This window comes from Myripristis murdjan, chromosome 16, assembly GCF_902150065.1.
Source record: "Myripristis murdjan chromosome 16, fMyrMur1.1, whole genome shotgun sequence".
In the NCBI taxonomy this organism is placed as follows: Eukaryota; Metazoa; Chordata; class Actinopteri; order Holocentriformes; family Holocentridae; genus Myripristis; species Myripristis murdjan.
This window is the reverse complement of record NC_043995.1, coordinates 13,400,563-13,423,646: the sequence shown is the minus strand read 5'-3', so window position 1 is coordinate 13,423,646 and position 23,084 is coordinate 13,400,563. Positions and strand designations below refer to the sequence as shown.

The 23,084-nt window shown below is 40.3% G+C and overlaps 1 protein-coding gene across 2 annotated transcripts; it reads right to left on the bottom strand.

Moving 5' to 3' along the window:
- Positions 1 to 15: 15 nt before the first annotated feature.
- Positions 16 to 21,107, bottom strand: LOC115373992 (uncharacterized). Of its 2 annotated transcripts, none has more exons than XM_030072673.1 (11): positions 20,959 to 21,107; positions 19,974 to 20,136; positions 19,665 to 19,736; positions 19,411 to 19,487; positions 18,194 to 18,294; positions 15,858 to 15,974; positions 14,386 to 14,460; positions 4,314 to 4,437; positions 2,147 to 2,229; positions 1,867 to 1,963; positions 16 to 1,725 (listed from the first exon to the last, which is right to left on the bottom strand). In XM_030072673.1, the coding sequence occupies exons 1-11, from the start codon at positions 21,016 to 21,018 to the stop codon at positions 1,558 to 1,560; spliced, it is 1,137 nt and encodes a 378-aa protein (XP_029928533.1). In that variant the 5' UTR covers positions 21,019 to 21,107; the 3' UTR covers positions 16 to 1,557. The 2 variants fall into 2 exon arrangements, with proteins under 2 accessions (XP_029928533.1, XP_029928532.1); XM_030072672.1 differs by having other exon boundaries at positions 19 to 1,725; positions 4,299 to 4,437.
- Positions 21,108 to 23,084: the final 1,977 nt, after the last annotated feature.

The window sequence follows — 23,084 nt, the reverse complement described above, 5'->3', positions numbered from 1 at the left end:
CACATTTATTTATTTTACAATCAGTATTAATAGGAGTAGTGGTCTTAATTTAAATTCAAAATGAAATTTATATCAGAGTTGTTTGTAATGTTATTGTATAGTCATTCTTGTGTAGCACACATATCGTTTACACTGTAATGTAGGCTCAATGAAACAATAGACAGAATACAAAAATGAGATGCATTTTAGACACAAAAATAGCTACTGAGGCACTTGTGTATTCTTATTTGCTGTACCAGTTTCTGTATATGCCCAAAATGTCACTTGCAGATTGCTACTAATGACTTGTTAGCCTTAAAAAAAATCACCATTTGGAGGTGATAACCAGGCACAACCCTGCATCTCACATTTTGGCATATACACATGGCTTTGCATACATATGTGGCTGTTTGTCCCTGTCTCTTTTCTTCAACTCAGATGTGGATGTTTTCATGAGGATGGCAGCATTCTTGTATAGTACTCGTATTTCTGTTTGATGATACACTTTGGTCTCCCTTTTTGAAATTTGCTCTCAATGCAATACTTTGTAAATGAGGGAACATTACTGAAAGCAGTATTATGAAATGGGGATTGTGCATAGAATTATTTGTAACCCCATAGGGAAAAAAAAGAAGTTGTACAAGAATTAAGTTTATTGCTGATGAACAAGATGGGTGGGAGGTCGACGGGGATACTGATGTAAAATGATCATTCCAATGTCCTGATTATGGGAGAAAATGTTTCTTAAAACGTTGTTGCTATGCATGTATATGGATGGAATAAAATTCCAGATCTGTTGGAAATTTTTATTTTGATGTGGTGTCATAATTAAACTTAAATCCTCAGGATAATTCAATGCTCTCTGGTCTTTCTTTCACAGTTTATTTGTTCTATTTGTAAGGTATACCTGTTAAAATAATATCGTTTTTTTTTTTGTTTTTTTTTAAATGGCACACAAAATTAAATAAAAAATTGAATTAAGTAAAATAAGGCAAAAAGTAGCCCTGATTTTATAAAATTAACTAACCCGACATCCGTCTATATAAAAAAAAAAAAAAAACACACACCTGGTTATATAAATCAGTTGAATTCAAGTATTTAAAATTCTTCAACAGCACCTGAAACAAGTCACTGAAGCTAGACACAAATAAACCACAAAGATAGAGAAACTCAATACATCTATCCCTATAGGTTTAACATTACAAAATATTCTGATAGAAGAACAGTGACTTTTGAAGCTAAAAGATAATGTAATCATGTTTGGCACTGCCTAGTCAGGTAAAGAGAATGTATTACGTTCAAAGAAAAGTGTTTCTGAATGTAAGACGCTGCAATCATGTCACCTCCCTGAATAACCCTGCAGCATCTGGTAAAGCGCAACTGTGCAAAAACATATTCTTAAGATGCGCTTGATTTACTGTATGAGATAGTTAAACAATCTCAAGAAGGGAAGTGGTAGGCTAGTTACAGGGGTAAGTTAAATCAACAGCTCCTTTTATATTTAATTGAATATTTGAAACATATTCAACTATTATTTTGCCCAGGTCTGAGGTAAAGCTAATAAATTTTGGCCATGGGTCACTCGCTCTGCTGTTTGGCTTGTCGCTGGTTGACTAGCTTCCTCAGGTGCTGGCTGATGGCAGATGGCTTCTTGTAGATCATTCGCCGGTCCACTCCTTTTATGTGAATGTGATTGGCTGATGGATAGGACTCCTCCAGGAACTTCTTTTGAAGCTTAGCTACCATCTGGTGCAGGGAAACAATCATTTGTTGTGGTTTCTGCCCCACCATACCTACACTTCTGCACACTGACTGCATTAAGACTCCACTATACAGCGTTAGTATGAGTGTAAATAATATATCAGGTGTACAGATAAACATGCTCACTTGGTTGAGGTGTTCTGGCATCTGCTGGTCAAAGGAATCTCCAGTGATCACACTCACTGACGTCTTACTGGAGAGGGGCTTAAATTTTGTGATGTCCCTGTGAAGATTAAAAAAAAAAATTAAAAACATTGTGTAATATTTGAATATTCACTTTGACTGTGCATTTGCACAGATAAATTACGTTTGCATACTACTGTAGATAATGCTGAAAATCTAGCTTGATATGAAAGCTTTGCTTAGTGTTATTCAAATGTAGAACTGTACAATATGTTGGCTGTACCTTACTTGAGCTGCACTTTCATTCATAAAGTAATGCTCATCCACAACACTGCTCTGGTGGGTGGGGTTACTCATCAGGTATTTCTATAGAAGGCAGAGACAGAAACCAGAAATGAAGTGTAAAATCCAGAAGCACACATGTATTAATACAATGAATACCACTGCACTCTCAAAGTATGCTCACATCCCTTAGGACAAAACTACCGTCTCCCGTTGCCAGACACGAGAAAGAGGTGATTCTTCCACTCCCTAAGCTCATACCAAATTTACATTTCCATGGAGAATGATTTGGAAAAGATGGGGAAAAAACTGATAACTACTGTAATATTAAGTCCATTTGAATGCAATCAGTTCTGTGAAGTCGTGTCCAATTCATTGTCAGTGGAGCAGCTCCGGGCAGAATACTGCTATCATGTCACAAATCTGCATCTTGCTTCTCTGATTTTCCGGCTTAGGGAAAAAGTTCACCAGGCCAACGAGGATATATGTGAATTTTTAAATTGAGCAGCACTCCCCTTTAACTGTATCTATCACATATATGTGATGAGAAGAGATAGCTTTGGTGCCATTAACATAGCAGCAAACAATTCTGCACCAGTTCAATTAAGCACTGGTCACAGAACATGCCCTTGAGAAATGGACTGCATGCTCTATTGAGTTCTGTGTGTGTGTGCGTGTGTGTGTGCGTGTACATTCTAACCTTCACTAGTCCGTCTACAAAACCTTTCTCTCTCCTTAGAGAATTCAAACACAATGATGTCCTTATCTCCTTGGCAACAACTGTAATGCTTGAAAAGCTGAAATAGGTCCCTCATCACTACTGCCATCAAAACGTGGGTGGTGGCAGAGAACAAGGCATCTTAACGAACTGTTCAGACTCATCCTGAGGCAGTCATCATCACATCATGCAGACAGCGGAAGAAAAAATATTACTGAGCGGATGTTAGTAACGTCATTGAGCGATGTTCAGGGTGCCAATAAAGTGCAGCATCCTGTCGTTTTAACTCTTTAACCTGTCTCTCCAAACATAAAAAAATGAAAGAATTTGAAATTATAATAAGATGGAGAAATACTAAACTAAGTGGCTAATATGAAATTACCCTTTCAAGTCTGTCTCACTATCATCTCCCTGTCTCTTTTTCTATTTCCATAATGTACCCTACATGGTTGTTGGGAATTTTCCTCGCTAAAAACAAGGCCTGTAAGCCTATAGAGCGTTTCCCATGTTACCAAAGATACTGGCTGTTGTTCATCATCAAAATCCATTAGGACTTACGACTCTGCCTTAGATGTTTTTCACCACAAGTAAAAATGACTACAGGACTTCATGACAGGCAGGAGTGTCACCGCCGCCTCTTTTTTTTTTTTTTTTTTTAAACAAATTCACTGCTGATGTATGGGCTATTGTGAAAGAAAACACCCTCCTCAATACAAAACGCTCATCTGCAATATTCAGCACAGGGTTGGAAAAGCTTGTAACCTATATTAATAGCTTTCTGCACAAACTGTATTCCCAATGACCTGTCAAAAGGCTGAGTTTACATTATAGCAGGCATCAGAAGATACAGTACATTTGTGATGTCATGTCAGCTGCAGGAACAGGTTCAATTTTCATTTATTTAAAATGACATCTGGTGTCATATCACGGCAAATTCACATTCTCAGACGATATGAAAACAAATGGTTTTGCCAACATCATCCACTCATATCTCTTCTCGAGCCACCATGATTATTCTTGCACTAGCACCATCCTGTGGCTGTATAGGGACGGTGGAAGGCGTGGACGACATTTGAAATGCCTGGAAAATATCACTCTCAATTACATTTCATCATTTTGTAAAGTCCAGGAAAACCTCCAACAACAGCAAGGCTGTCAGAGAACATGTACACAGCTGAAGTCTGTAGAAAAACCTCGATATCTGTGGCTTCATAGCACTCTTCAACACTGAAGGCTTGCTATATTTATCCCTGCAGCACCTCCAAATCACACCTGACCTGCTTGGTCACTTTCAGCATGACACAACAAAACAAGATATTTTTACAAAAACATTTTTTGACAATCAGCGTTACAGCCTTAAGGGCACGCTTCTTCGCACTGTATGTGTGGGTTTGTGTGGTCTGTTTGGATGTGTGTGTGTGTGTGTTAGCCTGACCCAGCGCTGTATGACCTCTTCTGAGATGTTTTCTCCTTTGATCTGTGGATAAATAGCCCCCACGATGATCAGCATACGACTCAGCCCTGTAGCTGCCGAAAACTGCCTGAGCACGAGTGATGGCAACAGCTCACTGTACCTGAACACAAACACACACAGACACACACGCACACAAACATTAGAAGAAGACAATTTACAATTTCTCAAATACAATTTGTTGTGTACAGCTATTTCAAAAATTGAACTGATTTTCTTCTCCAAAACAAGACATTTGTCCTTGTAACATCAGAACAAATTTCTACCATTTCTCTCTGACTTATGTGTGACAATGTACTTATATGCCTAGTCCTATTTCAACAGTGGGAGGACTCAAATTATGATGATGTTACGATGGGCCCAACTGAAGTCACCCATGAATATTTGCCATCTTCAAGCCCTTTTCAACCCAGAATTTCAAACTTTCTCTTGGAGACATTTGACTGGGGAATGAGAAATACTTTTTTTGGCAGATGAGAAGAAGAGCGCTGGGATTTTGTAACTCAGGAGGCCCAATCGGTCTCGGCTCACTGGTGCTCTGAATTGGCTGGTCTCAGCCTGTGGAGCCCAATCAATAGTGCCACCCGCCTGCTGCCGCCATCACTGCGCGGCACAGCCTGCCCCAACATGGAGCCAACACACTGTAGATCAGCCCCCGTGCACCACGAGCCGGTCCTCCCTATCCACACCTAGTCTTACTCCTGATCTACGCAAGGCGTGGCACTTGGGATCTGGATTTTCATCAGTTCCTTTCTCTTATGACTGATGCTACAGCAGATTTCATAACCTAACTGATGATCGAAGACCATAATTATCCACTATACACTTGTGCCATAAACCTCAAGTAACACCACAGTAACAAATCTACTTGCACTGCCTTGAGATGAATGTGTAATTGCTTTTACAAGCTACAGTATCTTCAGTCTCTTACTCCCCATGCACAAACCAATACTGCCTGCCATGGTAAACCGCCTTCTACAACAGACAGGATTCAGCACTGCTTCACTGCCATTATGCCCCACATATCAAGCCTACATCATAAACACGCACTTTTCATGTGTAAAATAACCCATTTCACCTGTTGTTGATATGGCATATTGCTCGCCACAGAACTGTGTGTGGCTTGAAATATCAAGCTCTGCTCTGGCAAAACATGTCAATACAGATCAGTCAGATAAGGCTGATAGAAACATCAGTGAACGCTTGTTCATGTGCTGTAAATGGTTGTCTGAAGATAAACATGTCTGCCATATTCATGGTTAAGACGTCCCTACAGGTCAATGGTGGATACAGGCTGAGGGGAAAAAAGAAACAAGTCGACTGTTCTCATTTTCAGTCTTCCACAGACAGAGAAAACTTTTCAAATCAGACCTCCGGAGAGTGACATTTTGACATTCTCATCTTCCTTGCCACTGTTTTCCCCTGAAGTCATTCTGGCACCACAATTTAGAACTGACTCTTCGACCTGGCTCTTTAGGGACTTTTCAGTCTCCACACATTTTCCACCTGTCACCTTTTTCTTTCCCCTCGATTCCAAAAAAAGAAAGAAAAAAAAGGAGAAACTCTCTATCAGCCCCCCAGTTCGAATCTGGTCAAATCATTCCTGGGTCTGGCATTGAACATTATTTCAAGGATTCTCCAGCCACCTGTCCTATTCCCTCCTCTTTTTTCCATTTTTAATTCTGCCCCGGAGTGAGGATTATGCGAAGCAAGGCATGCGTGTCAAAGGGAAATTTAGTGGGTAAAGACAGCCAAGATTGGCGGGATGAATTAAACAGATAACGGGAGGAGACGAAGTGGGGGAACCATGTAGAGCAAAACGCCTCACCGATGTTGGTCATTTCAGAGGGGCTCTTTTTTTTCTCCCCACAGGAGCGAGGAGGCAATATCTAAATTAATAAAGTGATGAAATGAGTTTGTGCCGTGGACTTTCTGCTGTTTGACTTTCCCATCTGGATTAGTGCAGGCTGAATGGACGCTCTGTTACTTTTGTTACAACTGCGCAATTCACTGTCGGAATTTGGCCCTGTAGTGATAAGGCTCCCCTCCTCCTCCTCATTACCATCTCATTTCATATGCAGGGCCTCTGTTACCTGAGAGCCTGCTCACACACAAAACACGAACTATTACATGAGCTTCTGCCAACTATTACAATGAGCAGAGAACATTTAAACATGGACTATTACATGAGGCTCAACTAACTATTAAGCAGACAGAACATTTTTAAAGAAATGGTTATTGCAAGGGCTTCCACTGACTACTACAAAAAGGAGGGAATATGCACATGGGCTATAACATGATTAGGTGCTTCTAAGTCTTATGCAAGCATGACATTTTGAACATCTTTAGGAGAAGTGTAGTATACCCCTTAATGACTGCTGTGAGTCAAGATCTATCACAACCAACACCATTTTATGTAACTACAGTATATTATAACAAAGAAGGAAAAGTGGGCTGTAGTGTTTACACAGATTAAAACATAAGTCTTTAATAAACACAGTAAGCTACAATTGGATTGCAAGCATGTTTTGACTTAATACTGGTGACTAATGTGACTTTCATTTAGCAAACATAATATATTAGGCAAGACGTAAGTCTAAAACGTAAAATTATCATACCAGGAATACCAACTGATTTTCACATACCAGGAATACCAACTGATTTTCACATAAATAAGGTTAAGCAAATTATAGACGCAATAATCCACAATCATATAGACAGACTTGACATACCACATTGTTGAATTGCAAGGAGCAATTCTGTTACACAATATTGTACTATTCTTACTACTGAAATGCCACTTCATGCCTCTGACCAATGTTTTTTGGGGAAAAAATTCAAAATGCCTTATCCTTGGTGATACATGTTGATAATTTCCTGCTGCGTATATTTTTGTAACTGTAATATTTTGTTAATCTAATTTGGCAGTTTTGTATATTCTAACTTCCTAATTTTTCTGCAAGGATCATTAAAGTTTCATCTCATCTTATATCAACACAGGGCTTTAAAGACAGTTTGTGTGAATACAGATGAAGCCAATAACAAATGTATTTAAATACATTCCATCTTATTACACCATCCTATAATACTGACTATGATTCAGGCCATATATACACAGAGGGCCACTGCCTTTTACAGTATTATCCAATAACCTCCACTTTACTATTACAGCTGCCTTACTACACTTCATACTACACTTCAAGAGGGGACGAAACAAAGCAAACTCATCCCTAATTTTTAGCCCAAGCTGATTTAACACTGTTTGAAATGATTTACTATAAAATGAGCAAAAAGTATAAGTTAGCTTGTTAAAGAAAAAAAACAGTTTACAGACCCATAGAACTGAAACTCAATTGCTCCCATTTAGTCACATCCCACAAATTTTCCAAGAGCAGACCAAACAACATCAAACAAAACTGTCCAAACATAAGACTAAGGCATTTGACAACTATGTCAAAACCTTGCCTTGACGGTGTAATACCAAATATGGGCACATGGTGTCATTCTTGCACCACAACGAGTATTCGAATGAGTTAGGCTTCCTCTCTCTGCTTCAACATTCTTCCCTGCATCGATACTATAGATTACACTGGGGTAAATACACAGGGGCCACGGCAGCCCTGCTTCATTAGTGGAGCGTAACAGCAATAGTTACGCTTACAGTGGTGCTAATTACAATTAATTGGCATTCCTGAGTCGTCTGGGAGTCTCTGGGGGAGGGGGGTGGGGGACGGGGGTTTCTCCAGCTTAGTCAGAGGAGGACTGAGGGAGGAGGCCGACACACAAGGAGCCATTACAGAGCCACAGTGAGAACCATGTTAATCACACACTAATGCACCATGGGAAAACTTTGGAGTCACAGGTACCAAAAACCATGTACAAACATATATGCAACAAAGCGCATACACTAAAACCATGATTGGTTTGGCTCAAAACAAATCTTTGGGACAATCTACAGTATACTATGTATTCTTCTGTCAGGGTGGAACTGAGAAATGTATGTCAACAAAATGTTGAAAATTCCAAAATGCCAAACGTAGTCTGCAAATATATTCCTCCTTTCTCTCCTGGTTTGAATTCAATTAAACATTCTGTGACACATTATTCATGCATCTTCATTAGGTTACAGAGACACATTCTGAATATATTCTCTTTGCAAAATTTCTTCAGATGTTAAACCAAAAAATTATTACAGAATGTGTTTTGAACACATTTTGCAGCACATGAAAAGTGTGTGAAGTCAGTGGGGATGAATGCTGTTTATAGTGCTAAGAAATACATTTGACAGACTGGCAAAGGTTCTCATTTTTTATACTGTAATCAATGACTAGCCTCCCATTCTGCACCACCCCCACCCAACTTCCTCCATGTGTCTGTATTTTTCTCTCCCTCCAACCACTACCTGGTTGATTGTTGCCAATCTCAGCCCAGAATCCCTGGAGGGGTTTAGAGCAGAGCTGTGCTCTGGTGGGTTATTGAACACAGCTCACAGTGAGAGCCAATGGGCTCTGAGGGGAGACTAGATGGGCCATCACTGGCTGCTACTGCTGTTGTTCCAACTACAGTGTACCACTACAGATTGTAGCAGCCATAGTCAGTTTCTAAGTGATTGGGGGTAGCAATGCAAGCTCTCAGCATAGGTTATATGTCACTCAAGAAGGTATTTAATTAGCCACTGTAACATCCAAGTATAACTGGAATGTTTTGTAGGTACAGGCAATCAGGATGAAAACTTCTTCACTGTCCATTTGGGCAATTACATACTGATCCTTTCACTGTATTGAGATTCCACACCACCACTCCTACATCAGCAAAAGTACAATCCAGATGAGCCATTCTGTTATCCCTGAAATCCGCCAATTAACAATGTGCAGTGCAGACAGACAGAAACACACTTCTTTCCTGTCGTATTAAAGCCCCATATAGCTTATAAATCAAAACAAATGAGGAGAATAGCAGTAATTCTGAGACCTGAGCAGGTCATCAGTCAAAGTGACAGTCATGTGCTGCCTGTCATATTGAGCAGGCTCCAGGTGAGACACAAAAAATGTCTGTCTCACTAGAGAAGGCCCTAGAGAAGGTTGTGTGGGCATTTATGTTTACTGTAGGTGTGCATGGTTTTGAATAGGTGGGTCTACGTGTGGATGTTTGCGTAATCAAATGTGTTTGAGTGTGTACAGGTGTGTATGTGTGTGTGTGTGTGTGTGTGTGTGTGTGTGTGTGTGTGTGTGTGTGTGTGTGCCTTGGCTGACCATATTAATGACGGGTAGGATGATGAATGGTCCAGAAAGTGTCGTTTTCATTTGGGGACTCCTAACTCAATCAGGCTTCTGTCCAGGCCCACAGATACAGCTGTTAAGCCCACACTGAGAGCGTGTCAGATGAAGCACTCATCACATAACACAGTGCCTGACCAAACACTTACATCATGAATCCACACACAGACACACTGATACGGCAATGACACACCCAACAACATATATAGTAGGGCTGGACAAAATCAAATGAGATCTTCAGCCAAATAATTGATAGATATTGTGAAGATATTGTATAAATGACAACTGGTACTTTTGTAAGATATTTACACATAAGAGATTTGTAATTAACAATCATTAGTATTGTGGAGATAATGGCCAGGCAGGTAGAGGCAAATTATACAGCAGTTAGAAGAGTCTAACAAGTTCAGAAATAGCAACCCTTTCCTGTGATGCAGGCTTTAAAAGCAGGAAAATATTAATACCATGATAATACCAGGCAATATCTCATTATTATATCAATTTATGATACTAACATATCACCAAACCCTAATACATACGCAAAAGAACTTGTGTAACAATTTACCCAAACTCAAAATGCATTGTCTTAATCATACTTGAAAACATACTGAAAAAACAGTAGTTTTGGATGTCTATGCCATCAATTTTTCAAAGTATAATTAAAAGAACTAATGATGGCTGATAATTCAAAGAACTGAAATGTAGAGTAAGTGGATGGGGAGATACTGACAGACTTTCAAGTGATGCTCCTGTGAGGACTGAGTTGTGCTAAACACAGTAATGGTACATTAAAACGAAGGGTTTGCCAATCAATCAGCATTCATTAAACCGTAAGGACTGTCCCATTAGACCAAAGTATTTCCCATGGTTTCTGCTCTCGGAGCAAAATGTATTCTCCAGGGGGTAAATTAGTTTTGTACTCGATGCACACTCTCTTACACACAAAATGCACATGCCTAAACAGCCAGGACACACTCACACACTGTGCAAATGAATGCACGCACATACATACAGCTTCATTCCTTCTTTCAGACACCAACTTTATACACACTACAAGATGAGAGTAGTATAAGTGTAATGCCTTTGGCAGTCTAATTACAGTTGGCAGTGGTCTTATGGAAGCTCCAAAGAGCCTGATGATTAAGCTGACCAAAACAAATAGGTATATTGACAACAGGGATGGGAATCGGCAAGCACCTCCTGATATAATGTGATCAGCGATGGCCTTAGCCAAAGCTAATGGAGATCCAAATAAAGATAAAGATAAAGATTCACAATAATGGGGTTCTGATTTGTATTACAATTCTGTAAGTACTGTGATTCAATATTACAATTTCTTTTCATTTCAGATTAACAAGCGTTAATACCTGCTTGCAATAGTTGCAAGCAGGTATGCATATGCATTCAAGCATGTGGGCATTCACACACACACAAATTCATAAACACTTGACCTGCATGGCAAAAAAAGATTTTTGTGGACCAATAAACTGATGGACCACCTCAACAAGTTGGCAGGGCTAACACACACTTTTGAAAAAGCAACCTCTGAATCCAGTGATGCCTCCCAGAAGAGTCTAGGAATAACCATTCATTAAAGTTATGAAAAGGGGCATGATTTAAGTATAGGGGGCAGGGCAAAAAGTCACAGACGGAAAATGAACCCTGCTTAGTCCAATGATAACTCCCACAAGTGCCTCAGACAGTTAATGAGTCATGAGGGGGCACGGCTACACGATAGAGGTGGGGCTAAAAAACACCAATGAAAAAGGAACTCGCTACTGAGTACAACCATGCTCCTCCCACAAGAGTCTACGACTAACAGTTCACAAGTTATGAATGTGTATATGTGTATGACTTTATCTGTCTGTATGTGTGTGTATGTCTTTCTACAAAAGCTTGGCCATGCTTCTTGCGTAAATCTTGTGTAAGCCTGAATCTGTTTGGAAGTTATGTGCCTTTTTGCAATAGGCCACTCCCATTGCCACATCCTGTTTAAGCCAATTGTACTGTGGCCCTGAGATGACAGTGTAAAGCAACTTCAGACAACACAAGCAAATAGACAAACCACAAGCAAACTAAGAAAACATCTTCATCAATTTGACAACATTTGTGCAGCATTTACACCACCAGTGTTTTCTAAATGCTGCACGTGATGTCAGATTGTCAATACTGTAGCTGCTAAATGGCGAGGAAATGTTTGTGGACCAACGAACCGACTGACCAACTGACCGAGCAAGCTATAGAACTGCTAGTCGCAGCTAATAAAAAGCAATGGCCAAATAAAAAACCCAGTTGATTCATGTTTTGTTTGAATAGGTCAAGCCACAAAACACGACTTGTAACAGAACCAATTTTTTTTTTTCCTGAACCCTAAATGAGTTATACATAGAAGGTGTTAATATGATGAAAAGTGCAGTCTTTTATTTGGTGCTTAGAGGGGAAAGAAATGTAAAGACAGCGAAGGCCCAGATATTTTTATTACATCACACTGAAATTTATATACTACACTAGTCTCAAGGAACTCACCGCCATGAGATCAGTCCTCGAGTGGGGTCAGGCAAAGATGATGTTGGGTGTTGACCCCATGAAGCAAAAAGGGGAAAAAAGGAAGAAAAGAAAAAAAGGAAAGCACTGAGCAATTTAAAACATTGGCTCTTGTCCTGAACGCAATTTGACCAAACAGACAGTGGGGCTTCTACTAATCCCTGACGCTGGACCCGCTGCTTTATTTTTCATCAGGAAGCATTATCTGTGCTGGGAAAGAAATGAGACACATGCCGCGATGTCTTCAGAGGAAAATCCCCAGTACGAATGTTGACCCCTCACAACTGGCACACAACCGAAGACGTACACATCATACACACATAGACAACCACACAAACACACACCCTTTCAAGCCTTACAGTGCGTGTGAAAGGGAGAGAGAGAGAGCGATAGAGAGAGCGAGAGAGAGAGAGCAAGCGAGAGAGAGGGAGGGAGGGAGAGAAATACCGTTCTCAGGAGATGGTGGCGATTCATTTTGTGGGATATAACAGAACTAATTTTGGAAGTGAGCCGCTGTTAATGAGCAGGTCTTTGATGTGTAAATCCTCCAGTCCCAGTGCAAAGCTGATATGGTCTCCCCACAACCCTCCTCAGGTGCAGCCCCACTCCCCGCCGGATTACTTGTCTTGTGTACCCAATACTGTAAGACCTCCGAAAGCTAATAAACCCCTATCAGAAGACTGAGAGAAATGCACACCTACATGCAAACTTGTTGAAAAAAAAAAAAAAAGGAATGCCAGTGGCACTGTGGTACTGTGATGTGTTGCATCGCATCTCTTACATTTTCATACTGTATATCACACCCTGCTCCTGCTTTCACTTTTTTCCCCCAATGACATCAGAGACCCATGATAAAATTGTTCTTTACACAGTAAATGTAAGACCTTGGCTTGTTTAATTTCTCCATTGCTTCTCTACAGAGTAATTGTGTTGTAGCTGCACTGTCATGTACGCAGTGAAATGAATGCCTATTAATCAGGGGATAATTGGACACATATCCCTGATAAATGGTGCTGCTCCACTTTGAGTCACGTACAAATTAGGCCATTTTCAAGGATCCATTTCTTATCTGCCTTAACTCGTTCTTACATAACCAGTGAGAAAATATTGGTGGACAGAACTTCTGAGCAATAACTCATGGAATCATGCCCAAAATTGGAAAACTACATCTTACCACACTTTTTCTGTCGTAACCAAGTCCCTAACTCCTGTTTGGTGACTCCAGATGACACACGCTGGTATTTGGAAACATTACAAGAAATATCTATTGGGTTTTGAGCAAGTAAAAGCCCTTTGATCTCCCCCTCTGTAAATGACACAAACACACTGCAGTACGGCTTGTGAAATTTGTTTGTTTTGTAGTCATTGCTGCTATGCTGTCAGTACAGCTTACGGCTTAGCATGGTTTGGTAAATTATATAACCGATTAATTATAGTCTCTACCGCAGTGGAGTACCTTTTAATGACTGCACATACTGTACTGTTACATATCATGCTCTACTTACTATTAAACATATGAAACAATCTGAGATAGCAATACATAATTGACAGTTCTAGCAACACTCCTCCTCCAGATTCCTGATTATCATTAATAATAAGCCGCCCTCCCATATGATAATTCAAGTATAATGAGGTATATGCTGTGGAAATCACTAACACTTGACATGTATCATGCCTGGAGGATTAAAGCAGTGTTATTACACTTTCTGTCATCAGTCCCAACCACTGCCACCACCCTGATTCTCCCTTCATCTATTTCATGGTGAAAGACTGTGATCAACTAATGAGTTTCTTTGGCCTCCAATTAATCATGTTAATGAGCCCCACCCAGCAAAGATAATCAACTACAGTGAATCCTCACCAAGAAGCCTATAAGGAAGGAGTTTGGAGTGCGACTCATAAAATACATTGACGTCTCTGCCTTCCCTCTCTTCATCCTAATCCTCTTTTTCTTGATACACTTCCTTTTTTTCCTCTCCTCTTCCCTGCCTCGCTTTTTATCTGCTCCTCTCTGCCCTTCATCCCAAACTCCTTATCGTCCTATTCGCTCCTTTCTATGCTCTACCCCCTTCTCTTTTGCTCATCCCTCTGCTCTATTGCAGTTTTACATATCCCTCCCTACTTTCTGCCTCTCTTTCCTCTCCATGTTCTTTCCTTACTCCTTTGTCTTCTGTTCCTTCCTCTCGTCCTCTTTCCTGCTTCCCTGAAACCTAAACCTAATATCAACTTACCAATATTCCTTCCACTGGTCCTCCTCAAAGATGTCGTCTGGGATGGGATTAATCAGGACCAGGTCTGACACTTGCCTGGGGACAAAGAGAGGATACACATGCACCCACACACACACACACACACACACACACACACACACACACACACACACTCAGATGAAGTAAGACCCATCGACTACCCATGTCCACTTTACCTCCCCCGGGCTCCGGGCCATAATGAGCGTGAGATGGATGGCGCCATCTTCGTCCGTCTGTCTGTCGATTTGTCTATCCACCGTCCCTACAGACAGATGACCACGCATACTCTACATCCAGGGGCAATATTTTAATTCAGAAAGGTGTCATCCACTCAGCACCACGTAATTTACACCCTTAACGGCCGTGTCATCGCGGCTGATTAAACGCTAAATCTTTCAACTGCCTCGGTCATGTTAATCACTATGTTGTCTCTGGGATGGGTGACAGGAATGGGTGCTGGAATATTTATGTCTCATGGATTGGAAAGTGTGTATTTCAGAGTCAGAGAATTTCAAAGGAAATAGTGGAGCCAGTGCACATATAAGGTAGTGTGTGGAAGCATGAAGATTTACAGGTTCATCCACAGACCTGTTAGATACGTACGCAGTCCAGTGCATTTGCTCCATCTATCTACTACACTGTTGCATGCCACTCAGTGAAATATTGGATTGTGCCATCTAGTTTTTTTTTTCCTCACCAATGGGCTATGAGAAAATTGTGGCTTGTTTAACAGGCTATTAAATGTCAAAAAGATGACAAAAGAGTGAATTAGTATGAATAACAGCAGTTCCCAGTTGGAATCCTTATTAAACCATGCATAAATTGACTTTTTATACTGCATTAAAGGACTGTGCTACTTATTTTGCGTCTTTATTTTTGCATCTTTAGCAAAGTTTTAAAGTTTATACACTTGGCATTCCTGCTAATCTTTTCCAAAAACAAGTAGTTGTATTTTACGACTTCAATATCATTTTTCCCACCTTTTATCCAGCCATTGGTTTCTATTCATTCTGCTACAATATGAAAATTAACTTTCAGAGATTTCAAACTTTCTTCACACCAGTATTCCATCACCGTAATAAAGTTGTGCACATTACTTTCCCCAAAAGCAGCACTGTTATGCTTCGATGACTTGAAATTGGGCGGAGTTAAATAGTCCCTCCACCAGAAAATAGTCCCTGGGGAAATGTTTGCCTTACACAGCCAATTACGATTTCTGTGATTTATGAATGGCAATGACTTTTTTAGCCACAGAAGCAGAATATTATAAGGTTGGTGTTTCATCAGAAACTCAAATTTGAAAATCAATGGATTTTGATTATAATGCTGTGAAATCTTTAGTACTCTGCATGATTTGCAAAATGGTTTGCTGCAATGTAAAATAAAGTAAATGAGCCAAACATTCAAAATCACTGGTTTGGTCCTTTTCACTATTATCACCATACAAGACTTACCCATCATGAACGTGACTATAGAATCTGCCATTGAGTGCGCCAAGTTCAGAGCCCACCAGGATGAAGGGCATGGCTATCCCACCGGCCTGGAGGAGTCGTTGCAAATCATCCACCATCCTGGAAGACAACAAACCTCATCTGTCTCAAGAAAAAAACAGGACACATGGCAAACTAGGCCAGGAGGTTTATTTTTTGAGGTAGATGGGCCTGGGACTCCTGACATGAAAGATGAACACAAAGACCAAATACAATTAATCTCTACTCATTGTTCTCTTTAATAAGTTTATTACAGACTCATGACAGAGCCAATATTAGGAAGCAAAGATGGCCTAAGATCAAAAAAGTAAATATATTTTAATGAGCTTTTGTATGTGAAATCCGAAAATGTCAATACTGATGATTAATAACTAAATGAAAAAATAAAAGGTCAGCAGTATTTTGTACATTTGCATTTAATCTCTTTCCAGCCACGGCAGCCAAGATAAACAGGCCTGCTGAAACCCAAATTAAAAAGGGTAAAGAAAGGACTGCAGGTTCCTTGGCTTTGTAAAGCACCCAAGGAAAAATAAACACCAGCAAACTTATATCATCAAAAGGAGCATTGTCATTACATGAAATGCAGCAGCTCTTCTCTGACAGCCATCTGTTGTCCTGGGTTGCTGGCTCTAATAAATCAAACCTGGGGTGTCACCCTGAAATGAACAGGTTTCACAGCACTTGCTGGGGGAAGGTGAGGCAGTTATCAAACCCCCCAAGATATTGAATTCTGGGAAATTGATTGCGTACATCAAAAATGGTGGCTGCCTGCTGTATGGGCCAGATGCCAAGGTAAACTAGACTGCTGACCGTCAGCGAACCACGCCCTCTCATCCCTTAGACAGATTTAAGGCTGAAAAAATGTGTTACAGTGTCAAAGACAGGAAGATTACAGCTGATTCTGATGGCAATGTGGGACAGGGCAGGGCAGGGCTGTGGCACGTTAAGCAGCATAATGCAGTGCAGGAGACGCTCATGCACATATTAGTCTCTGCTGGCTTGAGCAATCAATGAGTGGTCTCAAATGGCCACTTAAATCAAGGAAATACTGTTTTAAGTAGAGGATTATGGCTCCTGGCTGGAAATATATGAGGAAACTGAATTCAAAAACTTAATGTGAGCACAGTACTGCAGTGTAGCAGACTACGTTTTAAGCATCAGCATGCGTAATTGTGGCATTTCTGAACTATCGCTCAGACTTCTAAACTCTACAACCTGGCTTGGATGTTAAAGGGGCACTAAGTAATCTATGACCAATAGGAATTACAACATCAACAGAAATTATTGCTGCCTACAAAACCACCATTTTGTCTGTTTCCTTCAGTTATGACTAAAGTGAACTGAATGCCAACAATTAAGTCATCATAGACATGTGTAAGCTGGCTAATTAAAGCAGAGATCCAATAGAAGCATTTAGAGAAGAGGCACCGTTTCACTGAATTAGAGTGTGTGTTTCACCATCATTTCCGCAGTTCATTTTAATCAAACTCAGAAAAAACAGGCATGCCGGATATGACGATATATGCATCATGGGACAGGAGAAAAACGTCTATCAATAGAGATTTTCCTCTACTGTTTCTATCACTGTCGTCACAAAAGCCACTTCATGGCAGTATTTTACATAAAACATGGAAAAGTGTGACACAGAACCAAACCCCCCCACAGTACTTCGATACAGAACAGGATTCAGCCCGACCAAGATAAGATGAGGAACTTGCACCTAGAAAGGGGGGTATGTCTGTTGTTTGGACATGGTTTGAATGGAGGAAATCTGACACCAACCAGAAAATGGTACTTTTCGAAGTATGCCAGAGACATGTGTCCACGTCAACACCGCAAAGCTCCTCTACCACTTACAGAGGAAACCTCAGTTCTGCTCAATATCACTCCCAAATAAAAGGAGAAAGGAGTAAATGCCTTTCATTTCTATTTAGCTCACAGAATTATTAAAAAGTAGTCATGACACTTGGTTATTCTGTATAGGCAATTTTTTCATCAAATTTACAGAAAAAATACCATGATGAATATTAGCAATATATGAAATTACTCATATCATTATAGAAGATTTTGTCCATATTGCACAGCCCCTAACAGGCAGGAGAAACAGCTGCCATCACTGGCTGGAAACAGCATGTGTAACGATTCAGAAATGCATTATGGCATAATAAAAACAACAGTGACATGATGCTCACAATGCAGACTTTGTGTACAGCTGCATGCATGACTTGAGGAGAGTGCAACTCTACATGTTGACTGGCACTGGCACTCAAAATTAACAGTGTACTAAGTAAAATGCTCACCGTCCAGTCGTTGACATCCCCCAAACTTTTTCAGCTCCGGTGGTTTCATCCGGCTTCAGCCGCTCGCTGAAGCCAAGTCCCATTCTGTCATAGGTGCATACCTTGGGAACATGACAGAGAGACCACAGGTTTAGCTAGTTTCACCTATTTTTAAAATAATACAATCTACATACCATTTAACATGCTAAAAATTCCCCAGGTAAGCACTAGAAACACCACTCCCCATCCTGGATAGGAAACGTAAAGGCAAAAGAAACTGAAATATGTGATCTCTCATTAAAACAGTTTTAACTGTCATAACTGGGTGTAGAAAACACTGTGATACTGTGAGAATCTGAAGTCCTTGTAAGCAGAGAGAGGCCTATGTTGAGTTAAATGAGTATTTTTGCTGGGGCGCAGAGCAAACCAAAGGGAAGACCACCTCAGTTTTTATACATTCCATTCCTATGTGACTGACAGCCTTCAACTGCACCTGTAGCCTCCACTAGGCTCATCAAATGGTAGTGAATAACATTAGTTTGCCAATGTAGTGATTCCACTCAGCATTTGTTTAAAAATGATGACATCTTTTAATTTAAATGGTAACAATTTATCAAGCGCCAGGGCAGAGGGTTAACAGCTGATGAACTCTACCATTTTATCAAGGTTTATTTTACCAGTCAAAATAGACTAGGACTAGCTAACAACACCTAATACTGAATTTTTAAAAAAAATAGTTAAATAGATGAGGATGCAGGTGTAAACAGTGCACTGTAAGTTTGCTGTTAGTAAGCTGTTCAGATGTATCTAGGCCCCTCCACAACAAGCATGTGACCTCATTCAGGTCACACATCAGACAAACAACAAGGGGCAGGCTGTCAGGCCCGGCTTTCTGCTATGCTGGGTTCTTGTTGAAACGAGAGGATGCGGCAGGGCTGCTGTAAAGACTGTCCCTACATGCCCCAGACAACAAACAACATGATCACATTAGCAGTAGCTGCTACCAGAGCCATGCAGTTGCAGAAAAAATTCATCACAATGGAAATGAAAATACATATTGTTGTTTAGCCCACTTGTTTTAGTGACACAGAAAACATCCATAATATCCACATAGATGTCTTTCACTCTTCTCTTACCTTACATCTTTATATATACTGTATATATTGTAGGTACACAGCAGACTTACAGGATTTCCTATAAGTATTCATTACAGCACACGGCAACTTTCAGTTTCTCACCTTTGTCAGTGGAGCAATGCTCTCTTGGACTTGAAACCAAATGTCTGAAGACATTCCAGTTGGGGCATCCAATATGACTTAAGAAAAGCAGACAAGTTAGGCTGAATCATATGATCCTTAATGCAGCAAGCCACTGCAATACAAAATCATTTGCCAGAAAATGTACACCATAAAGAAGAGCTTAGGCAACAAATAATATGTTGTCATTGATAAGAACCAATTATACTCAAACTGTATACTTAGTACTTTATTACCAACTGGTTTTCCTTGTCCTTTACACAGAAGGTGCATCTTCTGACCCGAACCAACATCAACAATCTGGCCATCTGGATGTTAGGAGAGAAAAAAATAGTCTTCAAAAAAAAAATAGATCGGATTTGGCTTTCACAATTATTGACAGACATTTTGATAGTCTTTAATAGTATTAAGAAAGACGATAATTCCAAGTTGAAATGCAAAAATTAAATATGCACATGAAAAACTGCTTTATTTAATCATTGCAGGATAAAATAAACTGAAAGAACTAACTCTGTGAAGGTTACCATAGAATATGGTATGAGTACCTTTGGGCCTGAGTGGCAGTTCTTCTCTCTGCAGGGCTGCATGGTTGATGAACGGAGGGACGAACAACATGAAAAGCAAACACTTCCCAGTGATGATTAGCACAGATTTATAGGTGTGTCTGCGTTTGGACTTGGGTTGAGTGTGCTGTCCTTGATCCACAACCTTAGTTTATGTCGGGAAAAAAAGAGAAATACTAAATCAAGATTCAAACCATAATTGTCCATGACTTATTTAATTCATAATGGAAATAAACAGCCACATTTGGCAAATAAATCTACAGTGCAAGCATTAATAGTTATGTCATTCAGACGGTGGCGATTCATCACTTTAGTTGCACCTGTGATGCGACGGTTAACAAAAAAAAATCCGGTAAATTAATAGTGCCCTGTTAATCGGCAGACATTCATACCAGGGAGTATATAACTCAAGACTTCATAGTAATCAACAGTGACTTCTAGTTATTTCAGCATAGATTTGGCACTAAAAGCAGCACTCTATTTCAATAAAATCTCAACGTTGAAAAGTGCCGTAACTACTCACTATAGCCCACCACGGTGCGTTTTGGTGGAGGCATTTTTGCGAAAGCAACTCCAAAAATTGATACTCTATTGAAAATGGTGCTGCTTACTGTGTTGGCTAACTCATGCTGAATCGAAGAGTGGCTCCTAATGACACCCAAAGTTATGTTCTACAAAGTGAGCAAATTGTAAATGAGCAAGGCAACATATTGTGTCAGATTTCTGAATGGTGTTTGACGTGACTTTCTCTCCATGCAAAATACGACTTGTATCAAAATGATGTCTCTTATCCTATTCATACCATGCAGCCATGTGTGAATCTGACAGTTCTTGACAGGAACACAGACAGCCTGAGCAGTAAGCCTTGCTATCTAACTGTTAGCAAGCTAAGCTAACGTTAGCCGAGTCAGATTGGCTGTATGTTAGCGCTGTGGCAGCTGGCCAGTGTTAACGTTAGCACACATACCTTTGTTTCCGCCTTGACAGGTTCTTCGCTCGGTTCTTGGCCTTCAGTTCTTCGGCGCATTTTGAAACTATCGAATGTAATAACTATTACTGTATGTATGGAGGTACCGTACTTCACAATATGGCGACCAAACCCGGATATAGGTCCAGTTTCCCTAGTTACCGTTGCTACAGACGCGCGTCCAACTCGCACGTGGCAGAGCTGTCATCGAGCGCGAGCCAAACTAAACCAATCCCAGTTAAGCGTCAACGTGTTGAATTAACAGAAGGAACTCTATTAACTGGATGGTGAAAGCATGGCCCCTCTAAATCACTCCATGTCATCCGCTTGGTTGTCAAGGGGACGTGAAGATACCTGCAGGAGCTAGACTTGTTTTTATTTCCTAGTTTATTGCCTCTATCATTGGTAAAAGGATGAAATGTAGATGACATGCAGTTTGCCCATGTTGATGCCCTTGCATGACATGCTTGGTACCAATACATTGCTTAAGCAGTCTAGTTTCATATGATAGCAGTCACTCTAGCTTTAAAAAGCACTGCAGCCTCTGAATGACAATGTGTCGGCTGCGGACGCCAGCATCCCCATCAGAGATTAAGATCATCACTTTAATCAAGGTAATACTGAACACAAACCAAAATGTCTTTGCACATCAGCTTAAGCATAACAAAATCCCTTCTGGACTGGACTTGTCTGGAAATTAAAATTTTGAAAGTTTGAAGGTTGTCAGCACTTAGGTCCAGAGTAGTATATCTAAAAATCTATTTGGTGGATCTCCATGAAATTTGGTGACAGCCATGTTGCCTAGAGGATGAAACCGAGCAATATACTTTTGCAAACGGAGGTATAAGAAAACACACTCTCCTTAGAAACCTTCAAACATTAAAACATAAGCTCAAGAATAATTGTGAGACCATTTGACTCAGCTACAGAAACATTAAAGAAATTCTACTGAATGACAATGACAATTCTTTAAACTTGTTCAGGCAGCCACAGACTCCTCTGCAGTGTTTTAAGTACCCAGTATAATCGAATACGTAAGAATAAATGCGGCCTAACAAAGCTTTATTTGATTTATAAAGACTAAACCATTTTTGCTGCAGTTTTATTTGGTTTCAAACAAAGAAGTACTCACTGGAAAAACTTTCTTTATTTTGTTTCTGTAGGACTTCCTCCCTATATTAAGTTGTGGGAGCTGTTCCGTTTTGTCTAATGGTGCATGGCCTCTTGCCTGTCTTACCTTGTTATGAACCAGAATTGTTTACTTGCTGTGTGTTAGACATTATTTCATCACTAGGGGGCTTATTGAAGAGAAGACAACATGGCAAATGTGGACATGAAGGCTGCCTTGGATTTCTAGCAGATTCCTGATTGAGATACAAAGGGCTGTGATAGACAGATGTCTGTTTGTGTTGCATGGTGAAAGGTCATAATTGTACTCCTTCTCAGCATCATACAGCTTCTATTAGCACTTTTTTATCCTGTCTCCATCACCTCCTTGCATACATGTTTGATATCATTTCATATGCTTTGACAGTGTTTCACAAGGGAACTGTGCAGCACATTTCTTATCATAGGTGCAGTGTAATAATCAATAATCATACGCCTTTTGCTGTCCCCAGCCAGCTTATTTGCAGTTTTTTTCCCTTGGCAACATTTGTCAACCTCGCTTGCTCAGAGTTTAACAGACACTCATCCAGTTAAAGTGCATATAATACAAAAATACAACAACCATTTCCAGTTCACTGGAAGACCTCTGATCAGAAGCTATTCTGAGCAGCGTGGGCTCAAGCTGTCATGAGATTTGAGTCACCAGGTTTCACACTAGTAGCCGGATAGAACAAGGGAGAACACCTAATGCATCAATAACGAGAGTGAACTAAGAGTGATCTCTCTCTCTCTCTCTCTCTCTCTCTCTCTCTCTCTCTCTCTCTCTCTCTCACACACACACACACACACACACACACACACACACAGCAGTATAATTGCTTCCCTGCAGGGGTCGCTGTATCCCTTGAACACATCCTACATTCCACTCCATAATATCCTCCACTCAGCCAGTAAAGGCAGCAGGAGTAACACAGGATACGATCATAATTACCATTTTATAAGAGTTTGTTTAAGCATCT

Coding starts and splice junctions, on each gene's coding strand:
- LOC115373992 (XM_030072672.1), bottom strand. CDS start 21,018: ATGCGCCGAAGAACTGAAGGCCAAGAACCGAGCGAAGAACCTGTCAAG. Junction 19,737..19,973: donor ACTGCCACTCAGGCCCAAAG/GTACTCATACCA, acceptor CCTAACATCCAG/ATGGCCAGATTGTTGATGTT. Junction 1,726..1,866: donor TGCCAGAACACCTCAACCAA/GTGAGCATGTTT, acceptor TCCCTGCACCAG/ATGGTAGCTAAGCTTCAAAA.